General features: G+C 36.5%; 1 protein-coding gene across 1 annotated transcript in view; it reads left to right on the top strand.

Annotated features, from left to right (window-relative positions):
* The window catches only part of Crk (Crk proto-oncogene, adaptor protein), a 107,639-nt gene extending 99,915 nt beyond the window's left edge, over positions 1 to 7,724 (top strand). The window contains exon 6 of the mRNA XM_083117502.1: positions 6,652 to 7,724. Coding sequence (XP_082973628.1) covers positions 6,652 to 6,870 — 219 coding nt within the window. The 3' untranslated portion in view covers positions 6,871 to 7,724. The remainder of the gene's footprint in view (positions 1 to 6,651) is intronic.
* The last annotated feature ends 15,669 nt before the right edge of the window (positions 7,725 to 23,393 follow it).

Raw genomic sequence — 23,393 nt, 5'->3', positions numbered from 1 at the left:
TTAAAATTGTAAAATTAGGTACACGGAGTGCACTAATCTGATCTAAATCATTAATGTAAATTCACAAAATCGCTAGAAATAGTGAAGGTGCTGGGGGGGGGGGGGTTTGCAAGCAAGGTAATCTGTTCAGCCATTCAGTCCTAGCAAAACATCATGTTAAACATTATGATGTTTCCCACTTTATACATCTTCCAAGCCCTTCGGATGTCATAAAATTTGCCAGAAGCCTGTTTCATAGGCAGCCTCATTCATTCACCACATGAACTTGAACAGAGCACTGCACATGGACCAGTTTCACTTACTAAGCCTGCCTGGTCGCCAGGCCGAGTTTTCCTCCTCCTCCCACCTGGCGAGTCAGCGAGTAAGAATTGCCTGCCTGGGTATTGAAGCTTCAAGCATCAAAAGCCCATGGGTAATTGACAGGCCTTGCATGCTTCCAAAGACCCACCTTACTGAACGCTCATTCAAGCTCCAGATACAAGTGTCACGCAGTCACTGTTGCCGACTTTTAGATTCTTAATTTTTCAAGGAGCACGAGGCATGTTCACCACGTGTAATCAATAGCGGTGTGCGGGATTCCGAAAAGTCAGAACCGGGATTGGGAAAAAATTTCCCATCCTGATCCTGACTTTGGGAAATAACTTCCCAACTTTTCGGGATCCCAAGCAGTCGGGAAATACCGAATGGTCATTTTAAAAAGTCATTAATTCTTGACATTTTATGCATTATAAATTTCTGGAACTTATCGGAAACTGTTAGTTTTTATTCCAGAAATGCAAAAACAATCATTTAAAGTGAAAATGATGTGTAGAATTAGAGATTTCCAGAGCTTCGGGACATTTCGAACATTTCCCATCCCGAATATTTCCCAATGGAAAATTGCGAATTTTTCCCATCCTGAATGTTAGGGATTTAAAATATTTCCTATCCTGATCCCATCCCGACCCAAAAAAATTCTGTCCCACACACCCCTATTAATCAATTTCAAATTGCAGATATTTATTCCGTGGTAGAAAACATTTGTATTACTCACACCAGTATAAAGGAGTACGAAGCCAGTTACGCAAAAAGTGCCATGGTAAATATAATTTTGGAACATTGTGTGGCTATTAGTTGTTCGACATTAAACTATTTTACAAATAACTTTGAAAACTTTTGCTACAGGTTTTCTCTCTGGTGAAATTTTGCTAATGTCCACTTTTTGAAAATTTATGCTATTCATAACTTGCTTAGTGTTATTATCCTCTGAATGGCACAAAGATTGGTTGTTTTATTTTCGTAAATTTAATAGCGAAGGTAATTTTGTCCTCAATTTAGGTGTGATGTATCACTTATTCAACCATTACATTCTGTCCATAAAATATGTGATAAAATCAGTATTTACAGTACAAAAGGTTTTTGCACATTGCCATATATTTCTAGCTCGTGACTTCAAAGATGCGTGCTACAGGTGATTTTCTTTCCTGCATTTACAATTACCCCCTCTCCCTCCCCCTTGCACACACATACACTCACTTGGAACCACTATACCTTTTCCGCGCTTAGAAGGGACTGCACTGTAAACACAAGGGCAAAGGTATTACTCCGCCAGGCTTCAGCGATTGGATGATAGAAAAGCTTCTGCTGCTTCCACCACGTGTGAGAGAAAGTTGGCGCGAAAGCAATGTTACAAGCTACGAGAAATTAAATAAAAAGGAAAGCTATAACTATTCACAAGATAAGCTGAACTTCTGTACTTAAGAATTTAATTTGAAGGTATAAAAGTGTTTTACTTGCCTAAGCAGAGTCAGATAGAAAGTCGATTCCTTCCATAGATTCCTCCCCTTCACTGTTGGTGCCGCCGCTACTGCTATCAGCTGGATTGATAACAAGTCGGTCAACAATCGTGTCGCACATGTAATCTGATTCCCAGAAGCATTCCTCTTCTTTCGCCAATATACAATACAATAAGGCGTCTGCCTTTGCCGGTCGGGTTTCTTAGCCCTGTGGTTAATCCTTAGAGGAAAGTCTGTTTTTTTAGAATTTACGGCAGAATCTACCTACACCTTAGAAACAATATGGCCTTCATTCACCCACGTTTCATCAAGGAAATACAACTTTCGCCCCTCCCGCCTGTATTCGCGTATTTTTCTCAGGTAGTTCCGGTGCCACAACAATATGTCTTCTCGGTCAACAATAATATTTTTTCTGTTGCGTTGCACAAACTCGAAGCTGATTTCTTTCAGAAGTGTGTGGAAACTTGTTTTCTTAAGGTTCGGCAGATCCGGATCACTATTCACACTCACCAACACTTTATTCATTGTTGGCGCTTCGTTCCTCTCAAAAAAGTGATGAACCTTACGACGGATGGCACTTCTCGCAAACTCATCGCACTGAACTTGTAACACAGGCTTTTGACGTTGACGCTTTTTCCCTGGTGTTGTTAAAATGCCCTTATTTAGAACCTCGCTGCGCGCAGATTTTACACTCTTAACAGAGACACCAGTAAACTCAGATGTCAATTTCATCACGTCCTGGATAACCATAGTTGGATATTTCTCGCAAAACTTTGCGAACACATTCAATACAATTTGTTTCTCGGCGCTTTTCAACGGTTTCCCGCTGCAGTGTTTAACGTAGCCAACGCGAACATCCATCTCGCACAAATTGAAATTCCCTCCCGCATGCCCAGCCTTTACGCATGCGTGTTGTACCCAGAGTAAAAATTGTCACGTCTTGTGTATTTATGCCAACCTGGAGTTCATTTACATACTAAATATTGGTTATGATAATTCTAGAGTACGATAATTACAATTGTGTTGAAGGAATGTTCTATTCTTGCAAGTTAGAAAGTGGACTATATTTTGTTGCGCGTGGCAGGGTCTGTTGTTCAAGCAGGCTCAACGAGAAGTGTTGCCAATCCGCCTATTCTTTTGCTAAAATTAGCTGTTTTGAACTTTTTGGTCCTGCATTGGTGACAATAATGGCTTTCAGATATTTGCACAGTAGTATCATACTTATTTGACTTCATTCAAAAATAGGCACGGAAGTGACCTATTTTTCGTTTGTTTATTTATTTTCTTTAACAGCAGTATTAATCCTTGTGGTATTGTTGCAGATGTTCCTATTCGAACGTTGTCTACGTCGCTGTTTGTAAATATGATGCTAGATTTTAAAAATTTTGAAAAATGGAAGAAATAAAGTGGCTGAAGTTCCATTTCGTTGGTAATTTTCGATTCGTCAAACCTCTTACGATTTTTGAGTAAATTAGACGAAATTCTGCACATATATTCTCTACGTCCATTGCAAGATAGGGTCTACTTCATTTTTTGATAGCATAAAAAAAGAAAATCGCGGATCCACGATATTGGATTTTTTTTTCAAATTCTCTTACAATTTTTGTCCAATTTGCGTGAAATTTGGAAAACTCTAAAAATGTATGCAAAACTACTCTAGTTATGTGAATATGTTTATACTACATATATATATTTAATAAACCTACGGATATACAAAGATAACACTCGGAAAGAACTGGCCATTCAAAAAATGGCTTTTCTTGTGAGGGAAGGGAGGAGGAAAATTTGTATTCTTTATTCTATGAAAACTAGCAACAAATAGGGTATGACGTGTCCACATTGTGATTATGGTGATTATCCATAAAAAGCATTTCTACAATATAATCTAGAACCCTACACACTGTGAGAATTCGCTTTTCGCTATATTCTGCAGTTATTGGTTGGCAACACTGTATTCATACACTTGCATTTGTTTACAGTACAGTTCCTTCTAAGTCATAAAAATAATTTCTACAATATAATGTAGAAACTACACACTGTGATAATTCGCTTTTCGCTATATTCTGCAGTTATTGGTTGGCAACACTGTATTCATACACGTGCATTTGTTTACCGTACAGTTCCTTCTAAGCGCGGATCCAGTATAGCATATCCAGGATTTTTTTTCAGAGGACTCTGAAATTGTAAAAGTCTGTATCGCATAGCTCTTTCTAGGCAGAGCTGGAATAAACCTTTTTTTCCTATTTTGAAATCACCGCTTTCAACCTTCATTTTTAAAGCTGTTGAAAGACTAAAATGGTAATCAGAGGTCATTTTAAGGGGAGTTTTCATTTCCCACATTTTCTTTCCCAGAGTTCTTCACTGCTTTCATTTAAAAGTTTTGATTTTCTCAATTTCGAGAGGAGGTGTAGCCCCATCAGCTCCCTCCATCCCAGCGTACGCCAGTACATGGAACAACAAAACGCAACTTATCCTTCACAATGACTGCTCCATATGTCACGTGTCTGACAATGAACCGCACGAAAACTTCTCGGTTCTGAATCTGAAGCCAGTTGGAACAACACACATTTGTAAATCGATCCGCGCTTACGTCCGAAGATGAAGGGGAGGGAAACGCACAATGAGTTTAAGAATTGTGCGATAAGTGAGACCTCACCTTTTGTTTTGTCTTAATGACTGATGTGCTGCAAAATCATTAGGGAATAGATTTCTAGCATTTTAAAAGGGTGGCTTAGATAAAATATCAATATTTGGAGAATATGTTGTCATCGATTTGACAAAATAATGAAACATTCTTAAGAAAAAATATTAATTTGCGAAGTTATAAAATCTCAGTTATACAACCCCAGGGCCCCTGTGACTAACATAAATTCAAATGTCTTTATGCGCAGAGAAATTTAATTGCAGTTGACAACCCTGACAGTAGTGCTCGCATCTGACTTGAAGCAACTACATTGGGTATCACATGACTCCTAGGACCTGGGTATAGAGGAAAAACCTGGCAGGTCTTGATGCCTGTGGAATCTTGCTCAGGCAAGCTTGCTTACACAATCGTCCAACAGATGGGTTGATTTGCATGTTGCATATTATTTCAGGCACACCACCTTGTGGACTGGTTTCTTCAGTGTCTCGTGCAGGCCTCTGACCTTGAACTTCTAAGGGGGTAAGTTTCTCATGCCAGAGGAGAAAGAGAAGAGCCATTGCTGAGTGGGAGAGGGGCACAATTTGCATTCCTCACACCTCCCTTGATGGAGTAAGGAAAAAAGGCACTTCTTAGATCCCCCATCAGGTAGGAATCCACGGAGCCTTCTGCCTTATGATTGGGGAACAAGAGAACTATTGCCAGATAGTCACTCTTCTCTAGGGTTTGAACACACTGTAAAAGTGCAACTGAGATGTATTTGTTCTCCCTCCCTCCACAAAAATGCATGTGGAAAATTGACAACAAGATGCAACCACTATTCACACTTCTTTACCCATGCTTTTACCAAATCCTTCTGGATAGATGGAAGAGAAAGAGAGGGGGACTTGTTTATGAAAACTTTTCCTTTCTTCTTGTTTGCCACGTTGGCTATGGGGAAAAAGTAAGAATAATTTCCCAAACCCAGTTATCCGATATTTGTTTAGGAATGAGTGAAAAAATAGTCACCCATCTCCACTCACAAGGGCTCATTAATTTGCAACTGCCATGCACGGCTATGCAATCATTTCATGAAGCAGCCCCCTCCATTTTTTTAATGTAGCTAACTGCATAGGAAATATTGTTCACATGTCCCTTACATTGACAGCAAGGGAAAAGAAAGCAATAATCCTCCCCCTCTCCTTTGCTGATGAAAAAAATGAATGCTGAAGTCCAGTTTCTCTGTCTTCAACAAGTGTAGTATCTTTAAAATGACCAGGATGTTCCATTCGGCCACCTGTTTCTTCAAACTTCCCCTTCCCTCCGTTTGTGCCAGTCAGTCTCCCCTTCCCTCCGTTTGTGCCAGTCAGTCTGTAAGTAGGCTGCTACCGGCACCAGTGTTACGTCTGGCTGTTCCAAAGCAGTCGCTCGCCGATATCAGCTTCTGACAGCAATGACTCATCTAATATAAAGGAGAAAAACTATTGTTTTGAATCTGCAGTCTCTTAAAACTGTTTTGCTTTGACGATTATGAAATATGACACAAAACAGCGAGTTAAAAAATGAGCCACTTTTTGTTCTTGTTCTGCCTTCTGATAAACTATAAATCTTCTTCAGGCAGATATGACTTACTGACAGCTTCAGGCAGATATGACTTGCGGAACACAATGCAAAGAATAAAAGCAGGATTATTTAGCAAGGGGCAAGCGACGAAAATAGAATTACGAGTCGAGAGTCTCGTTGCATGGTTCTAGCTGATAAAACCTGCATGGGTGGCACATGTTATCTTCATGGATGTCTTGAACTCCCAAGAGAGGTTTTTTTCCTTGTTGGGACTGAAATCGTTGAACGTATAACTCGAAAAATCATATAACTAAAATATAATAGTAAAAATTTGGGAAATTGACAGGGACCACCAGAAAGAAACATACAAACAAGAAAAATGTACTTTTGCAAAACTTATAACTGCTATTTCACTGTATTCATTTGAAATATGTAGGATATCATGTGCTTATTATGCCATAAGAATATAGAGGATGTACAGATAAGGCTATTTGTTACCCTAGAATGAAATTGTGTACATTGCATTCGGTTAAGTAGATTTAGATACAGAACCAGTGTACATGTTGTGGGGTAATTGTTGAACATATGTCAGATGTTAGTCCTTGTGTACTGCATATATACACATTACCTAGTGCTTATGTTCTGTGCACATTTGATTATGTGATTTTATTTTATTTTTTTTTTTGTTTACAGAGGAAGCTTCCAGCATATGCTCGTGTAAAACAAGCTCGAGTTCCAAATGCGTATGATAAAACAGCTCTAAAGTTGGAAGTAGGAGACATAATAAAAGTTACCAAGATGAACATCAATGGTCAATGGGAAGGTGAACTTAATGGAAAAGTAGGACATTTTCCTTTCACACATGTTGAATTTGTTGATTCAGAAAATAATGACGGAGCTGATGAAAGCTAAAGCTTATAATGCATATAGATAAACATAAATTTTAAGTCTGAGACAATTATTTCTTTTGCAAGTGACTATTTTCAGTTGTACATATGCAAATGAAGACTACAAGGAAACTGTTCTGTGCATGATGGAATTTTCACAGTTTGCAGTTGTGTTGCTTGTATAAAAATGAAAATTATACCAATGCTCAATTAATCCCAATACTATTTCCAGCTGGATTTGGTTGTACTGTATATTGATGAACAAATGATAATCTTGCTGTAGAAATATCCAATGTGCTTTAACTATTGGAAGGCTGGAGATACAAATTAGCTTCTTCATTGTAACTGAAAGTGCAATTGTGATTTTTTCCCCTGCAGCAGCTGAATGTCTTTCTTAGTGAACCTCTCAGGAGAAATGTGCATAATTTTTAAAATCTGACAGAGAGTATCTGCATAATATTTATAAATATGTTATAATTTTATAAGGTTTGGTTTAAATTGTATTTTCAAGATCGTTGCTTTGTGACATACTTATGTGAATGAGTTAACAGTATCATAATATAAGTTGTTTTTTTCTGTTATTTTGACAGGACATAATTTTATTGGATTGAGTGTTTTAAGTTGCATAATATGCATGTGCATGCTCCTATTTTTTTCAATACATATAAGCTTGGAGACTGTAGAAAGCAATCATTGTACTGTACAAAATAAATTATTACAAAGCATAATATAAGGTTCACAACATAGAATCATAATATCTTTGCGGGTTGTTGGAGTGGTAAATTGTGCAGCATTTGTTCATTGAATCATGAGGACTTTGGCAGGTGTCAGGGTTAATGATTGTGTGATGGAAATAAATATCTGTTCAAAGTTCTTTTTGTGTATAGTTCTAATTAAAAATTCCCTTAATTTTAACAAATAATATATAAATTGAGTCATGGGAGAAGAGAACTGATTTTCTAAAATTCTTAACACAAGAATGGAGAATGTAGTTATGCGAATGGATGTCAAATTTACTGATAACTGGTAGAGATCCCAATCAGTGTAGATACTTCAGATAAAAACTTGTAAACTACAGTTTAAGAATGTATGAAAGGATGCAAAGGATGAACTAAGTCTTTCCTTGAAAAAAAATAATGCAAATTTTAACATGCACAAAAATAACTTAACCAACATCCATAGACCTTTGTGACACAGTGCATGGCATGGAGAATTGCTTTACCTTTTTTTTGTTTACAATATTCACAAATAATGTATATAGGTCCATCAGTCATGTGAACAAAATAATTTACAAAGACTGGAGGTTTTTTTAAGCTAATTTTGATAATATTGTCACAATTCACCTTCTTTAGAATGTCTGACTCAATACCTAATGTAGCAGGTGCTTTCAGTCTTTCTTGCTTCGTTATTTTTCAAACTAAACTAAGGAAGCATAGATCTGACGAGTTCAAAATGTCTCTAGCATATATTTTTTTCAGATTTTTACCTTAATGTTCTAATAGAAGTACACTGTCTTCGGGATGGATTGTTACCAAAATTTTACCAAAACTAGGGTTACCAGATCACTATCAGGAAAAAGTAGGTAATGCTGTCCTAAAATGTAGGAAAATCATTTGCAGTAACTAATACACATTACTAAAACATGTTAGGAAATAATGTAAAATAGGTACCTTTTCAATTTTAAAAATATTGATTTTCCATGATTTCTTAAATACAAAATTCCTAAACTTGTAATCACAGAATGTCTACTGCTACCTCCATTTGTGCAAAGGTACATAAATCTTAATTTTAAACCTCAGCTAGAATATCTACAGGGTAGGGTTCTTGTAGGCAACGAAACCAATGAAGACGTTTAAACGAATATATTCTATAAACAAGGATACATGGAAATTGAATGTTTACATGATAAGATACGTTCTTCTATATTGCTTATTTACAGGTAATTTTCATCTCAATATGTTTTTATTATTTCTTTTCTTCAATTTGTATATTCTTCTATTTAGACTTCCTTCTTAATGGACAGATCTGGATCTGGAATTCCTCCTTAATGGACGTTCTGGATCTGGACTTCCTTCTTAATGGCTGGTCTGGATCTGGACTTCCTTCTTGTCTTCTTTGTGAACTTCCCTCTGGATTTCCATTTATTTATGTTTTTGACGATTTAATGAATTCCTTTATCCTTTTCCAGCTTTTTCCTTTAAACTTTGGGAATTATACTAATATCCTCCCTTGCGGCTGCGATTGGAATGCGCCAACACTAACTGGGTACATCAGAGTGTATACTTGGTGTCAAACGACTGACACGCACATCCAAGTAGATGAAACACGCAACCAAAAGTACTGTGGGGCGCCGACTGGAACGCGCCACCACTGATGTAAACAAAATTTCCGCTATGGGAATGGTAAATCAATCAGACAGATGCAATATCTGTTCAAAGACACACATTTGTAGCAGTGCTTTGATCTTTAGTTTTCTGATCAATTTACATATGATCACTGGTTTGATTTATCGAATATATACAGGGTGACAATTAATGAACTATATGAAATAAAACGGAAATTAGTGACAAACCACGTAGTACACAAACTGTATTGCACATGTAAACGGCACTACAGGCATTCAGATTTAGGTTATGACATGTTCGATATGTCTGCCATCTCTGGCGATGATGTGGGGCAGACGAACAGCAAAATTCTGCATGACCCGCTGAAGTGTCGAAACATCGATGACCTCCTGAATGGCAATTTTCAGCTCGGCAATGGTTTTGGGGTTATTTCTGTACACCTTGTCCTTAACATAGCCCCCTTCCAGTGGCCTCTTGAGTACCCCAGAGCCAGAATGCGGTCCCCAAAATACTCCTCCAGGACATTTTCACTTGCAAATGGCCGACATCAACACGTTGCGTGCACATACGCATATGAATTCCCATCATGCCCTGTGGCCAGCCACGCAGTTTGGACGTCATCACGTGAACCATTCAGAAATAATGACTGTTTTATTTCATTTAGTTCATTAATTGTCACCCTGTACATTAATTTATTTCTTTTATATTTATTCTTTATCTTCTTACAGTAGATTCTATTGTTTTTCATCTTTCCAATTTGCTTTGTTCTTATTTATAAAGTTGTTCACATCTATTATGTTAATTCTTAATCTTGTACGCCTAGTGCTGCCATCTCTATTCCTCTTTGGCAAACTATTTACATTATTTGGTCCTATTGGGTATGTAACACTACCAGTTTGGAAAACTTGGAAGTCCTGGAAAAGTCTGAGAATATAAGTTTTCTGGAAAAAAAATCATTGTTTTTTGTAGGATTGCAGTAAATAAAAGTTTTTGAACAAAGAAAGGAACAAAAAAATAACTTCAGTTTGAAATACTGAATATTACCAGCAGTTAGACATTTTATATTAAATAACTGTGGGAAAAGGGCTTGTGTTTTGAATTCTTTATCATAGGTGACAAGTGTCACATTAAAGCTCACCCCTCATACATGCTTGCTTGCTTCCCTCTCTCTACTCCAAGAGCTAAGTACTGTTGAATTTCCCTTCTTGCTATTATTGCTATGTGAAGTGAATGTTCTAAAAATTGGTTAAGTAAGATTCTAGATTCTAAGTGTGTATGTTTAGCTAAAATATAGGGACCTCCTTCCAGATGTGTTTTTTTTTATGGTAATTGTTCTAATGATTTGGTCTGGAAAATTTTAGTTCTTGCTCTGGAAAAGTCAGGAAATTTTCATTTTATGAAATATTCGTTCATGTTTTGGATTTCTGAAGTGAAGTGGTATTCTGTCCAATTTTTCACTTCATCTTAATATTAATCTGCAATTACAAAATAATAGGGATGGGACTGATTAATCGGTACTCTATCGGTATCAGCCAATATAGGCATATCGGTGTATCAGTAAAATTACCGATTATTTTACCGATCCGATATATCGATAAATATCTTATAATTTAGTGTAAAATTCTGCCATTTTGTTGTAATTTTTATGGATAATCTTGATGCCCTACTTTTTTAAAAAGTAATTGTCTAAATATTCAACTTCCTTTGCACTGCAGTCACCTCGAAACACACATTTATTAAGGAGATCAAGCAACATTTCAGGTTCTTCATGGACCATTTCTAATTTTATATCGGATCGGTAGAATATCGGTTATCGGTATCGATAAATTTTATATCGGTACTTTTATCGGTATCGGCCAAAATTTCATATCGGCCCATCCCTACAAAATAATACAAATACAAAATAATACTCCCTCTGTCCCATAATTATAGTCCGGTATGCCAAAATGGTAATTTTTATTTGTTTTTTTGGATACTTGATCGGCCAATTTGTACTGATCCTTGAGTAATAACGTCGTATGACTCATTCCCGTGTTTCATTTTCTTCTTCTGTATACACAAATGTCACAGTTTGAATATAGGACAAGTATTTTGTGACAACAAACAAAAGTCTACCGGACAATAATTATGGGACAGAGGGAGTAATACTATTGAAGAGATATTTCTTGGGCAATCAGCCAGGTGATTTCCAGATAGGCTTCAGAGAGCTAACGCCACTCTCATCTTCAGCGATAGTTGACTGGGAGTGTGGATGTTGGAGAAACTCCACTTACACCGGACCTCTCCCACACCAAATACATATAACTTCACCATGACTTATCTCTGCACTTCGATCCCTGAAGATGAGAGTGACGTTAGCTCTTGAAAGCCTATCCGGAAATCACCTGGCTGATTACCTGAGAAAATCCCTTCAATATTCGCCACAAGGAAAGCTTCAAGAACTATTCTTCAGTTTCAAACTGAGAAGACACCTGTTAATGAATAGTGTTTAAATCTCCACCAAACCTCTCGTCATTGGTGTAGCAACAAAATAGTTCCTGCTTGAAAGGAGCATTGAGTGCATGTTACAGAAGACTCAGGTTGCAGGATGCATAACGAGGACCACCATGTGTGAACCATGGTTCTACTCATCAAAATCAGCAATTTTATGCAAAACACCTTGTTGGATTACCTTCATTGATGTGACCCCCAAAGCAAGAAATTCATCTCGTGCATTGAACAGAGATATCTACAGAACATGGTCCCAGAAATTTGTTGATTATAGCTTCAGTCTTTGTTCTAGCACAGCAGACTTTTTTAATTTTGCAATGTCTGAATGAATATAAATTTCACTGCTGAGTTTGGGAGTGCATTCCATAGACTTGTAACTTGCATTATTTTTTTCTCTTTCTATAACTGAAATGCATTTTCTAAATTCAAATTATGTAATGCACAAAATGTAGGACATTTATGTTTGTTTTTTTTGTTTTTTTTTTCAAATTCCTCCCGGATGCCCAGTGGTGGCACCAGGATTAATCACCTGGGGGTGCTGAGGGGGTGCGGAATAAAATTTAGGGTGTGCGATGTTGATGATAAAGAAAGCATGAAATATACATGTTTTAGCAGAGGCGCAACCAGGAATTTTTGTCTGGATGGGGGCAAGTACCAGGATAAACGTGCCAATGATAATAATAATAATAGTAACAGTAGAACAGTAGTAATAGTATTAAAGATGTCATTATCCTCGTAAATCATGCAAAAGGGGAGAAGTCTGTGCTAAAGCATTTGTGTTGGACAAATGATTTGAAACAGTTTTTCAACACATTGAAAATAATTGAAAACAAACACACAAACTGTATTTTTAAAAGACAAAAAATGCATGACTAATATAATTAATTATTTTTGTACATATGACATGTATGTATAACTTTCATGTACAACAAATGTTTTACACATATGCAACATGGAGCTATGTAAAATATCAAAAATACATATGCAATATGTTAACACAATTGTGTACGTATTCAAAGTTTCTTTAATACATATATATATAACATATTTTTTAAATGCATTACACAATCAATTCATCCGTCTCATAACAAGGAAACCGCAAAAATGATATAAATCTGAAACGTGCGTGCTTCTTTTCATCCAAACAATTGTTCATGCATTTAAGACCAAACTGCTTAGCAGTAACAGTCTGAAGTACATAGTTGGTCTTATTTCCCCCTCTGTTCATTTACAATGCATTACAGAAAATAATGATATTGCTCGCTTTGCTTGCAAGAAAATTTTTAAATCCATACTATTGCAAACAACAATGCCAAAGAAAAGAATTGCCTGAGCTGTAGGCAAATATCGAAAAACACACACAGGCCACTTAAAACAGAATTACATCACAATATAAAAATACCTTTTATGTAATCACAAAATTGATGGAAACTATGAATATTGCATAACTTCCAGGATAATTAGACTGTGCAAAAGTGTTGCAGATCTGTGAATGATCAAAACAGCAGAAAACTTATCAGCCGGTATTGGTAATTAAAACCCAACGTATACCAATACCACTGGTATTGACCCATACTGATACAACAGCATAAGTATTGGATCAGTCCTATAAATAACTCATGGTGCAACAGCCTTTGAGGGCTAAGCCCTACCTACCGACTGCCAGCCTCACTCCCACATGCCTCAGCAGAGGTGAGAGAGAATGTTTTTCTATGATTCACAATTATTCTTAATGTTTGAACATCAAGGCAATCCAACAGAAGCAAATTAAACAATATTTTCAAAATTTCTTTGATTGCTATGCACATATTTGGAACAGTGATCTTTACAATAGTGTGTATGGGAAACATTGGATTTTTTAAACATATGTCCCTTTAATGTTCAGCCTATTTAACAAATATTGATCTATAGCATATTGGTTATGTGCGTGTTACACACTATCTATAAACAAAAATATGTTAAGAGTATTGAATTTCATCTACTTACGTAAGCGAGTATGTATTCGTTGTAAACTACGTTTCAGAAGCTTTACTGCTTCCTTCTTCAGGTGGTCGTATTTTAGGCTCTGAACATCAAGCCACATCTGAGAAGTGTCATGCAAGGATACTAGGTAAAAGGTTGGGGTTAAAAACACTTCATGGTGCTCGACACATACAGATTTAAAACTACCTTAGTTAAAAACCCTTAAAATACATGAAAAAACACATGTTAAAAACACCACCTGAGTGGTGTGTTTATTGACAAATGTTACGTACACGTATCATCTACTTTTCAAGTAATCACCAAGAAGATGCAGACATTTATCGTACCGATGCACCAGCTTTCCAATACCCTCTGCATATAAAGGGTGCCGCCTGCCTGTTTAGCCAGGTGTGCATGGTGTCCCGAAGCTCCTGATTGGTGTGGAAGTGTCATCCTCCCAACCACTTCTTCATCACCGGGAAAAGGTGGAAGTCACTCTGTGCTAGGTTTGGGATGTAGGGAGAGTGAACAAACTCTTCCCAGTTGAATCGTTGAAGAAGGTCTTGGTTGATGGAGCAACATGTTGTCGGGCGTGGTCATGAATCAAGACAATGCCTGAAGACTGCATGCCTCTCCGTTTGTTGTGGATGACTCTGCATAGTCTGTGCAATGTCTCACAGTATGCAGCTGCATTGATTTTGGTCGCCGACTCCATAAAGTCAGCCAGTAACACACCTCACACTTGGCGGGAGAGTCTATTGTAGCAGACATCTCTACGTGCCCGTCTTTCAGCTTCAACTGAAACATTGGCCTTGGCAGTGGTGGTGGTAGTGGCAGGGGGGACGCCAATCACGCTGCATGATGCCCTGCTTCGTGTGTATATATATAATATCTTCATCACACTTTGTGCACATCAAATATCAATGGTTACTCAACTACTTGAGGGTCAATAACCATTATCTGTGAGTTAACTTTCCTTCACTCACCAAAATATTAGGCATAGCATATAGCATGCATATTCTTTTGTGTCAAGTATTGTGTCTGTCTACAGGGCAATGTTTGCTATTGATAATTTCGAATAGAACACAATTAAATTACTGAAGCTGTCTTCATAAGCAACATTTTTTTTCAAATTCACTGTAATAGCCATCTTGTCCTCATGATGCACTCATATTGGTCAATGGGCCGGCCCCCGTGGTGGAATGGTTAGCACATGGCACTGCGATGCCAGGGTTTGAATCCTGGTCTGAGCATGGATGTTTGTGAGAGTCCATTAATTTCTTCGTATTATCACTCATCCCCCATCTTCGCAAATTAGTTTTTCATTGTTTAGCTTTAATTTTTATCGAGGAAGGAAAAGAAAGCTGCATGGAAAATAACACTGAATTCTCTGTGTTTACTTTGTTAGTGTCCTTTGCAGAACAATCTATCTGACAGACTAAAGATTATTGTATCCCTGCAAGATCTTGAAGTTGAAATAGAGAAAACATCTGCTTGTAGCCTTGAATTTTTCAAAAGTTAAAAACTGTGAATTATACTTTAATTTTATCATGGTCCTAGAGTAGCCACCTGGATATGTAAGAATCTTTTTTCACATTATCCAAGGTCAAACTCTGACTTTTTCTCTGTGAGGATAATCTTATATGCTGAAAATTATCTTTTAACAGAAATATAGCTGTTGGTGCAAATTTGAATGCTGAAATGTTACTTCAAAAGGTATGAATGCCACAAAGCATGAAACTGATGCAAAATACCACATGGATCAGAAGTTTGCACTTTGAACTGTGCAGGTAATAGTTGCATTGTTTGGAGCTTTGAAAAAACATAATGGACTTGGTGGGGGAGGGAAAACGTCAGAGACTAGGTTTTAAACACATTAAGTCATCGAATTTTTTCGTCACCAAACAGAGCAAATACATCTGTGTGATATAAAAATCCTGTGAAACCTTAAAAAATATGCAAAGAAAAAGAAAGTTTGATTTAGACACACAAACCTAAAATATGTTCTAACAAGCAAAATAGGTTATTTTAGGCACTATAAAACTTCATCAGTTGTTTCATTTTATAATGAAATGTTGATGTAACTTATTTCTTATTTACCTGCAAAGGGAAAAATATGTTAAAAACCTAAAATCCGAGGTTTAGTTATCATCCACTCTAGCACATTGTTCATGAGCCCATTGTTATGCATCTGACACATAATCCAACCTTCACCATGAACAGAATTTATCACTGCATTAAATACACACTGAATTATCATTATCACTATCAGAACTTTGCTTCTTACAGGGATCATTTTGCCCCAATTGCTGTTACCATAAAAAAAAAAAACACAATGCCATGACAAAATGGCATCTTGAATGGACAGGACAAAGCAGTTACTATTCTCTACATTCAGTGCTGAAAAACAATCACTTCCCTTGCATCAAGAGGTCTTGCAATAACATTTTTGGTCGTAAATTTTAAACAAAAGATTGTAAGTGAAACTAACTCTTACTGACAGTTTTTACCTCAACTAAAGATGTATGTAGTACATGAATTGCGCACATGATAGTATAACCACAGATAAACGTCTTATAAGTAGATATTGAGCTCGGGCAGCAAACCTGTGCTATGAATTATTGTCTTCAAGAAGATCTGGAATTGATTGCCGAGGTGCGCCACTCTCACTTTTTGCTCTGTTTCATAGGGAAAGTAACGCACTGAACATCCTGCACAGGTTAACAAATGAATTACCCTCTTCACCTCAAGGGTCCCAGGGGCACCAAATAGCTACAATGGGAAAACAGCTTTCTCCTCCATGTCCTCACAAAGTCAAGTCCATCCTCAACATGAAGGTAAGCTAGGACCTCCCCGATGGCGTAGTGTTAATGTCATTTTCTTGTAATCGGACGATTATGGGTTCGAAACTCCGGTTGAGGCACATTGCATAGCAGTTTGGATCCAACTTTAAACTGTAGGTTCAGCCTCGATTAGCCTGTGTGTGCATAAAATGTACTTAAAAAATAACTCGAACAAACAAACAATGAAGGTAAGCTAGTTCCAATTGTGTTGTCCAATAACATAACTGAGTGTTCCTAGAGAAGCAGCAAGTGGAAACAAAGAACAGAATCAAACCTTTCAAAAAACCTCAAACTTATAATCATGATAACTTTAGGGAAAATATCCCCCAATCAATGAACCCCCAGAACAACAACTCAATATTATGTACCAGAATGTACGTTGGTTGAGAACTAAAACAATTTATCTCCGTATTCTATTGAGTAACTATAACAGAAACTTTGCTAACATCTTCAAACAATGAAAATAACTTTTTGATAATGGATAAGATCACGTTGAAACATACTCAGAAAATCCCTGGGAGCAGGTGTGTTTATAAAAAAAGTGTTCCCCTGTGCATAGCACCACGCCATGAAGGCGTATAGGGGGTGTGGAGGTAACGCCCCACACTTTCTTGATCCAGTCGTGAGTGGGGGTGATGTGATCAGCATCACGCCCCTCACCGCCTTTACCCCCCAGGGTTTCCCCCAGGTACCCATGTTATTCGACGCTGGGTGGGCGCCGGGGCCGCTTCCACCGTTAGAAAAGTTCCCGGATTTGAACCGGCCGGGGATCGAACCCGGGACCTTGAGCATGGTAGTCAGACGCGTTACCGACTGAGCTACCTGTTTTAAAGAAATAACAACCAATCAAAATTGAGTGCACTCCCACCATTGACTCATAAATTGTAAATGTTAAAAACAAAAGACAAAACCTAATGCATACATTTGTGCAGTCTATATACCTCCTGATTCACCACCTAAAGTGTACAACAGTCATACACACTGCCAAAATTGCTGTCCTCTAATTTTAATTGGAGATTTCAACATAGCAGAAATCATGGACACTAGCTGTAATTTACTCCCTCTGTCCCATATTATAGTCCGGTATGCCAAAATGGTAACTTTTATTTATGTTCTTTTGGATACTTGATCGGCCAATTTGTACTGATCCTTGAGTAATAACATTGTATGACTCATTCCCATGTTTAATTTTCTTCTGTATACACAAATGTCACAGTTTGAATATCAGACAAGTATTTTGTGACAACAAACAAAAGTGTACCGGACAATAATTATGGGACAGAGGGAGTACTAAATTCTGGAAACCGTTGTTTAGATCACTTCAAAATCTTCTCAAACTAGGTTCTTTAAGGAGTAACAATAACATCAGAAACCTAATAGGCAGAACACTAGATTTAGTCATAACTAATATGAATTAAAAAGAACGAACTTTTGCTAGTAGCCGAGTAAACGCTCTATAAGTGCCACAATAATTCAAACACCGTTTTCCACGTTAAGCTGTGAAATGTGCCATGCTTTATAATGTGGTAAACGTGAAATGTGGCTGGTAGCCCTCTAAGTAGTTCAAAGGGCATGTAAAGAGGTCACTAGTGTGAATGTTCTTACGGGCTGATGTGTAAAACGATGCGATTTCCGAACACTTTCGCTTTTTGGCACTTACAACGTTTACCACTTTTAGTCCTCAACTTTTGTTCTCTCCATTGGTAGTCCTGAAATCTTGAAATATAGATGGAGATGTTGGTTGTTGTTTGAGTCCTTTCATCTGTTTCTTTGTGTGGCTCTTTGCCTGCGATATGGATGAAAGACCCTTTCTCTGTACAAATACAAATTCGTAGAGTTTTAGTAGCGGAATTTGGTGCGATTTGGCCAGATGTGGTGCGATATAGGAGCTCCCTTCATTTTGAAATAAAAAAAAAATCCCCTGCCTCACTGTGTAAACTTATCACAATGTGAATGTGGTTAAAATTAATTATCAGAATTGACAAATGTGACAAATAACTAAAGTAAAAAAAAATATAACTCACTTGTCTCCTATATCCTTATGAAAAGGTGGAAAAAAAATAGCATGAAGAACAGACATTTTCTTCAAATGTGCATACAACGCCTATCACTTCAACAGCTACAACTGACAGGTGGTGTTCTTTGGCATGCCTGAGGTTCCATATACAGCTGCTATATTTTATTAATGTTCAATACATTGTTTTTTAGGCCAGTGGTGCGATTTAGGCAACTTTCTCCTAATTTTTAAAAAAGCATATTTCTTTAAGCCATACCTAGAACTTCAAACAACTTTGTGGCGGAGTGGTTAACACAGTATGTTATAATGCCAGGGGTCCTGGTTCAAATCCCAGCATAGGCATGGGTGATCTTTGTGAGTGTCCCTTCATCAATATCATCGCTCAACCTAATTTCTGTGATCAGCCAAAAATGACAGAAAAGTTGATTCAAATGAAAATCGCAGATTCAAATAAAACATGTTTTTTCCCATTGTTTCAGAAAATTATTTTACATAAACAAAGCATGTTCCTTGCTGCAAAAAAACATCAAATTGCATAAATTAATATTTTAGCCAAGGTTGGTTACTGTATTTGTTTTTCCCATTACTTTTCTAAGTATGTTCAAACATATTATGAAAATAAAGTTGTGAGGTTTCAATGGCTTATGTGTAAAATTTATGCTCATTTATAAACACACTAATGGAGACTTCAATTAGAAACAGTGATATTGCACATTACAAAGACGTTTCTTAATTTATTACAACTGTCAACACTGTGTGACAATTACTATATTTATGACTATTAAAGAAAACTAACTGCACAAATTTTCATGCTACAACATATATTTGCAAGATTTTCATACATTAGTATACAGGATGAGCCACTTGTTTGAAACCACCACTTTAATAAAAGACAAACGAGCTGATGCAAACAAATCCAATGTCACAAAACATGATGTGCGTGAGGGGAAAACCCATCCAGGCCATGCCACCAAGATGGTCGCCATCATTAGAAACTGATGATCCTAATGTAATTTTTGAGAATTTGGAATATCATAGTGTACTGATTCCACGTCAAATCACCCAGGCCATGAAAACCACCGATGCAGACTTTAATGAAATTTGGTGTATTTCTTAATACTAACAAGGTATGAACACATGCAAAATTTTTCTTCTGTAGACCTCATAGTTACTGAGAAACAGGAGGCTAAAGTTTCAGAATTTTGCATGGATCGGTCATTGTCGTGGTAGCTTGCAGTGCTTAACAGAAAAAGTTATATCTCAGAGTCAAAATCGACCTATCACTTTGATTTTTTTTCTATACATGATACATTTATGTATATTCCATTTAAGAAGTTGTCACCAAGATTCCTTTGCACTGAGAGCCAGAAAAAATATTTGTGTTGTAAATAATGTTGATTTTTTTGTGTCAATGTCTGATGTTACTAAAATTGCATTATCACTAAAAGTCACTGCAGTTATTATGCCAATTTTTTTTAAGTGTGTTCTAAAAGACTATTAAATAAAATTAGTGGCTTTTTTAGTGCTTCTATTAATAAATCATCATTAAAACAAATTTTATGTACATTCATATGGGTTTATTCCATGCCAAATCATAACAAAAAGTGAATTTTTCAACACTACAATTTCAGATTTTCATGAAATTTGGTAGGATGGTAGAAGACCTGAAGTAACTTACATATGTAAAATTGTAACCCTCAGTGAAACACAGTATTCATACAGCAGGGTTGCCAACTTTATAACAAATGTAAAATTTATGTGCTTACAAGGTCAAATAAAACAATTCATAGCTTTGCTTCCAATTATGGTATAACTTTCATCTTGGGCTTGTTTTAAATTTAAAGCTAAGGGAGCATAGTTTTTATAAAAAAAAATCTTTATATGAAAATATTGAAATTTTTACTTCAAGGCCACATGATGTGACCTTTGAACTTCCATAAACATATGTATGGTTCAATTTTGTGGGCAAAAGTATGTTACACAGTTAAATGCAATCTTTGCTTGGTGTGAGTTTCATTTTGGGATGACTTTGGAAACAGAAATTAAAAATAATCTGACAGTAGTATGCCTCATTCAATGAAACACCTTATATACCAGTCAATGAAGGGAGGAAAATGTCGAGTCAAGATTAATTCCGTGAAAGCTGAATTTATTATTTGTGCAAATAACCTAAGTGCTGATGCATACAAAATTTTAATTTCCATCAATCAATAACATTCTTCCATGAAAACCAGTAACAATTAAACAAAATTCATAGCTGGTTAGTACAACAACAACAACTAATAATAATAATAATGCTGATAATAACAATTATTATTATAATTATTAGTAAATGTTATTACTTATGTACAACAATAATATACTGTTCAGTAGTCAATACCAGTTACAATAACAGTTGGGCTGAAAAGTTCGTAGGCTAACATAGTAAAAAATATTTTTTTGACAAAATTCGATTTTATTATTCAATATAGTTGCCTTCGAGGGCGATACAACGATTATAGCGGTCATACAATTTTTCGATGCCATTTTTATAGTACGATTTCTCTTTAGCCTCAAAATAGGCCTCAGTTTCGGCGATTACCTCTTCATCAGTGCTAAATTTCTTTCCAGCGAGCATTCTTTTAAGGTCTGCAAACAGGAAAAAGTCACTGGGGGCCAGATCTGGAGAATATGGTGGATGGGGAAGCAATTTTATTATGGTTGAATATCGCTAAACATTGCTCCAAATCATCAAAACGTTGTTGCTTTTGATCGATTGTGAGCACGCGTGGCACCCATTTTGCACACAGCTTTCGCATGTTCAAATATTCATGCACAATATGTCCAACACGTTCCTTTGATATTTTTAAAGTCTCAGCTATCTCGATCAACTTCACTTTACGATCATTTAAAATTATTTTGTGGACTTTTTTGATGTTTTCGTCGGTAACAGCCTCTTTGGGGCGTCCACTGTGTGCATCGTCTTCGATGCTCATTTCGCCTCGTTTAAATTTAGCAAACCACTTCTCAACGGTTGATTTTCCTGGTGCAGAGTCCGAATAATGTTTATCAAGCCAAGCCTTGGCTTCAACAGTATTTTTTTTCGCCAAAAAGCAATGCTTTATTAACACACGAAATTCTTTTTTATCCATTTTTTCACAATAACAAAATCTGCTTCACTCACAATGCTATATCTCACGAACTAATTATCCGGCAGCTGTGAAATTTATACACGTATCTTTTGAAGGTTAGTACTAAGTAAAAATCACATGGATTTAATTCTAGTAACGCCATCTATGAGTCAGCCTACGAACTTTTCAGCCCAACTGTTAGGTGTAATTAAATAGGACTAAGGACACATCCTGCTAGAAGAATTCGCTGCAAACTCTACATAATACATTCTTTTTATATGAATTCTAAGGTCAAAAACAACATGTGTAATGTATCAAATTAAAGATAAGCGTTTACGCTACAAATTGTGTTTGGGACACTTTCTTCTCAGATGCCTGCCTATATTATAAGTAAATTAATGATAAGCATAAAATTATAAATAAAAAATATGATTGTTACTAATCCATGATTAACTACTTAATGGTTGCTCCTACAGAACCTTAAATATAGAACACATCTTAAGCTTTTATTTGAGAAAACAAAAGATCGTTGAAATCGAACCATTGGTTTCAGAGATATAGTCGTTTTTTTTAAATGTCAACATCTGCCATCTTGGATTGGCCACCATTTCTATTAGCTACCACTTTGCATGGTGCAAAACACAGGGGAGGACTTACCACTTTGAAATGGCAATCATGTTTTTTTTGGTATCCTTACACACCCATATAACTGTGGCATAAAGAAAAATTGTACCCGCAAATTATACTGAATTCTTGATTTTGGCCACTCGGCCCATAAACTACTAGCGTCTCTTTTTAAGAGAGACGACTTGAAAACAAGAACTTGGGAGTCTTGCCTGACCAAAATACAAAAGAATAATGGTACTTGCAATGTTGTAAGAGGTATTTACAGTATTTACAAGCAGACAAAGACAAATAATTTCCAATAAATGCATACGAAATTCAAGAGTGCTTATTCCAAAATGTCTCCTGATTGATTGAGTTTGTGTTTTAAGTCCACTTTATGCACAGATTGTCTAATAGGGACTGGACCTACAGTTTAAAGTGGGATCTGAACTACTATGTGCACACACCAGGTATCAAACCTGAGAACCCTTGATTACAAGGATACGTTGTTACCACAATGTTTTTGGGGAGGGAGGCCCCCATTATGTTTCGAGTGTCATACAATATCGAAGAACAGTTACTGGAGAAGAAAATGAAATTAATGTGTTAGCTGCTGTGGCCCATGATCCTCATGTCAGCTCGCGGGAAGTAGCTCGAAATTCCGGATTGTCCCAGAGCAGTGTTTTAAAGATTTTACAGCATCATAAATATCATCCATATCATGTGTCATTGCACCAAGAACTTCATGGCGATGATTTTCAAAATCTAGTGACGTTTTGTCAGTGGGCACGTGAACAAATATACACCATGCTTTTTCTTGAACCTTCTATTAATTTCAGATTCAGTTTCACTAGCTACATAATCTTTTCTACCTTTATTAAAACTAGATTTTCTTTTGCTAACACCATTTCCACTTGTTCTTAAAGAATGACTAAGTCTATTTTTCTTTTTCTTATACTCTATTGAGATTTCAGTATCAGAACTAGAAGTATCAGACTTTGTACTAGTAGTTTTCTTTCTAAATGTAACATTGGAACATTTTTCTACTGGATATCTATCATCTATTTGACTAGATCTTGAAAAACGTACATGACTAGCTATACTACTAGGAATTTTATTTAAATCACTAAGTTTACTGGTGCTTTGCACTTGAAACCCCTCTTAACTGATAATCA

Source organism: Lepisma saccharinum, chromosome 2 (genome assembly GCF_977018435.1).
Source record: "Lepisma saccharinum chromosome 2, izLepSacc3.1, whole genome shotgun sequence".
In the NCBI taxonomy this organism is placed as follows: Eukaryota; Metazoa; Arthropoda; class Insecta; order Zygentoma; family Lepismatidae; genus Lepisma; species Lepisma saccharinum.
The sequence above is the reverse complement of the archived record's forward strand: the minus strand, read 5'-3'. Positions and strand labels throughout refer to the sequence as shown.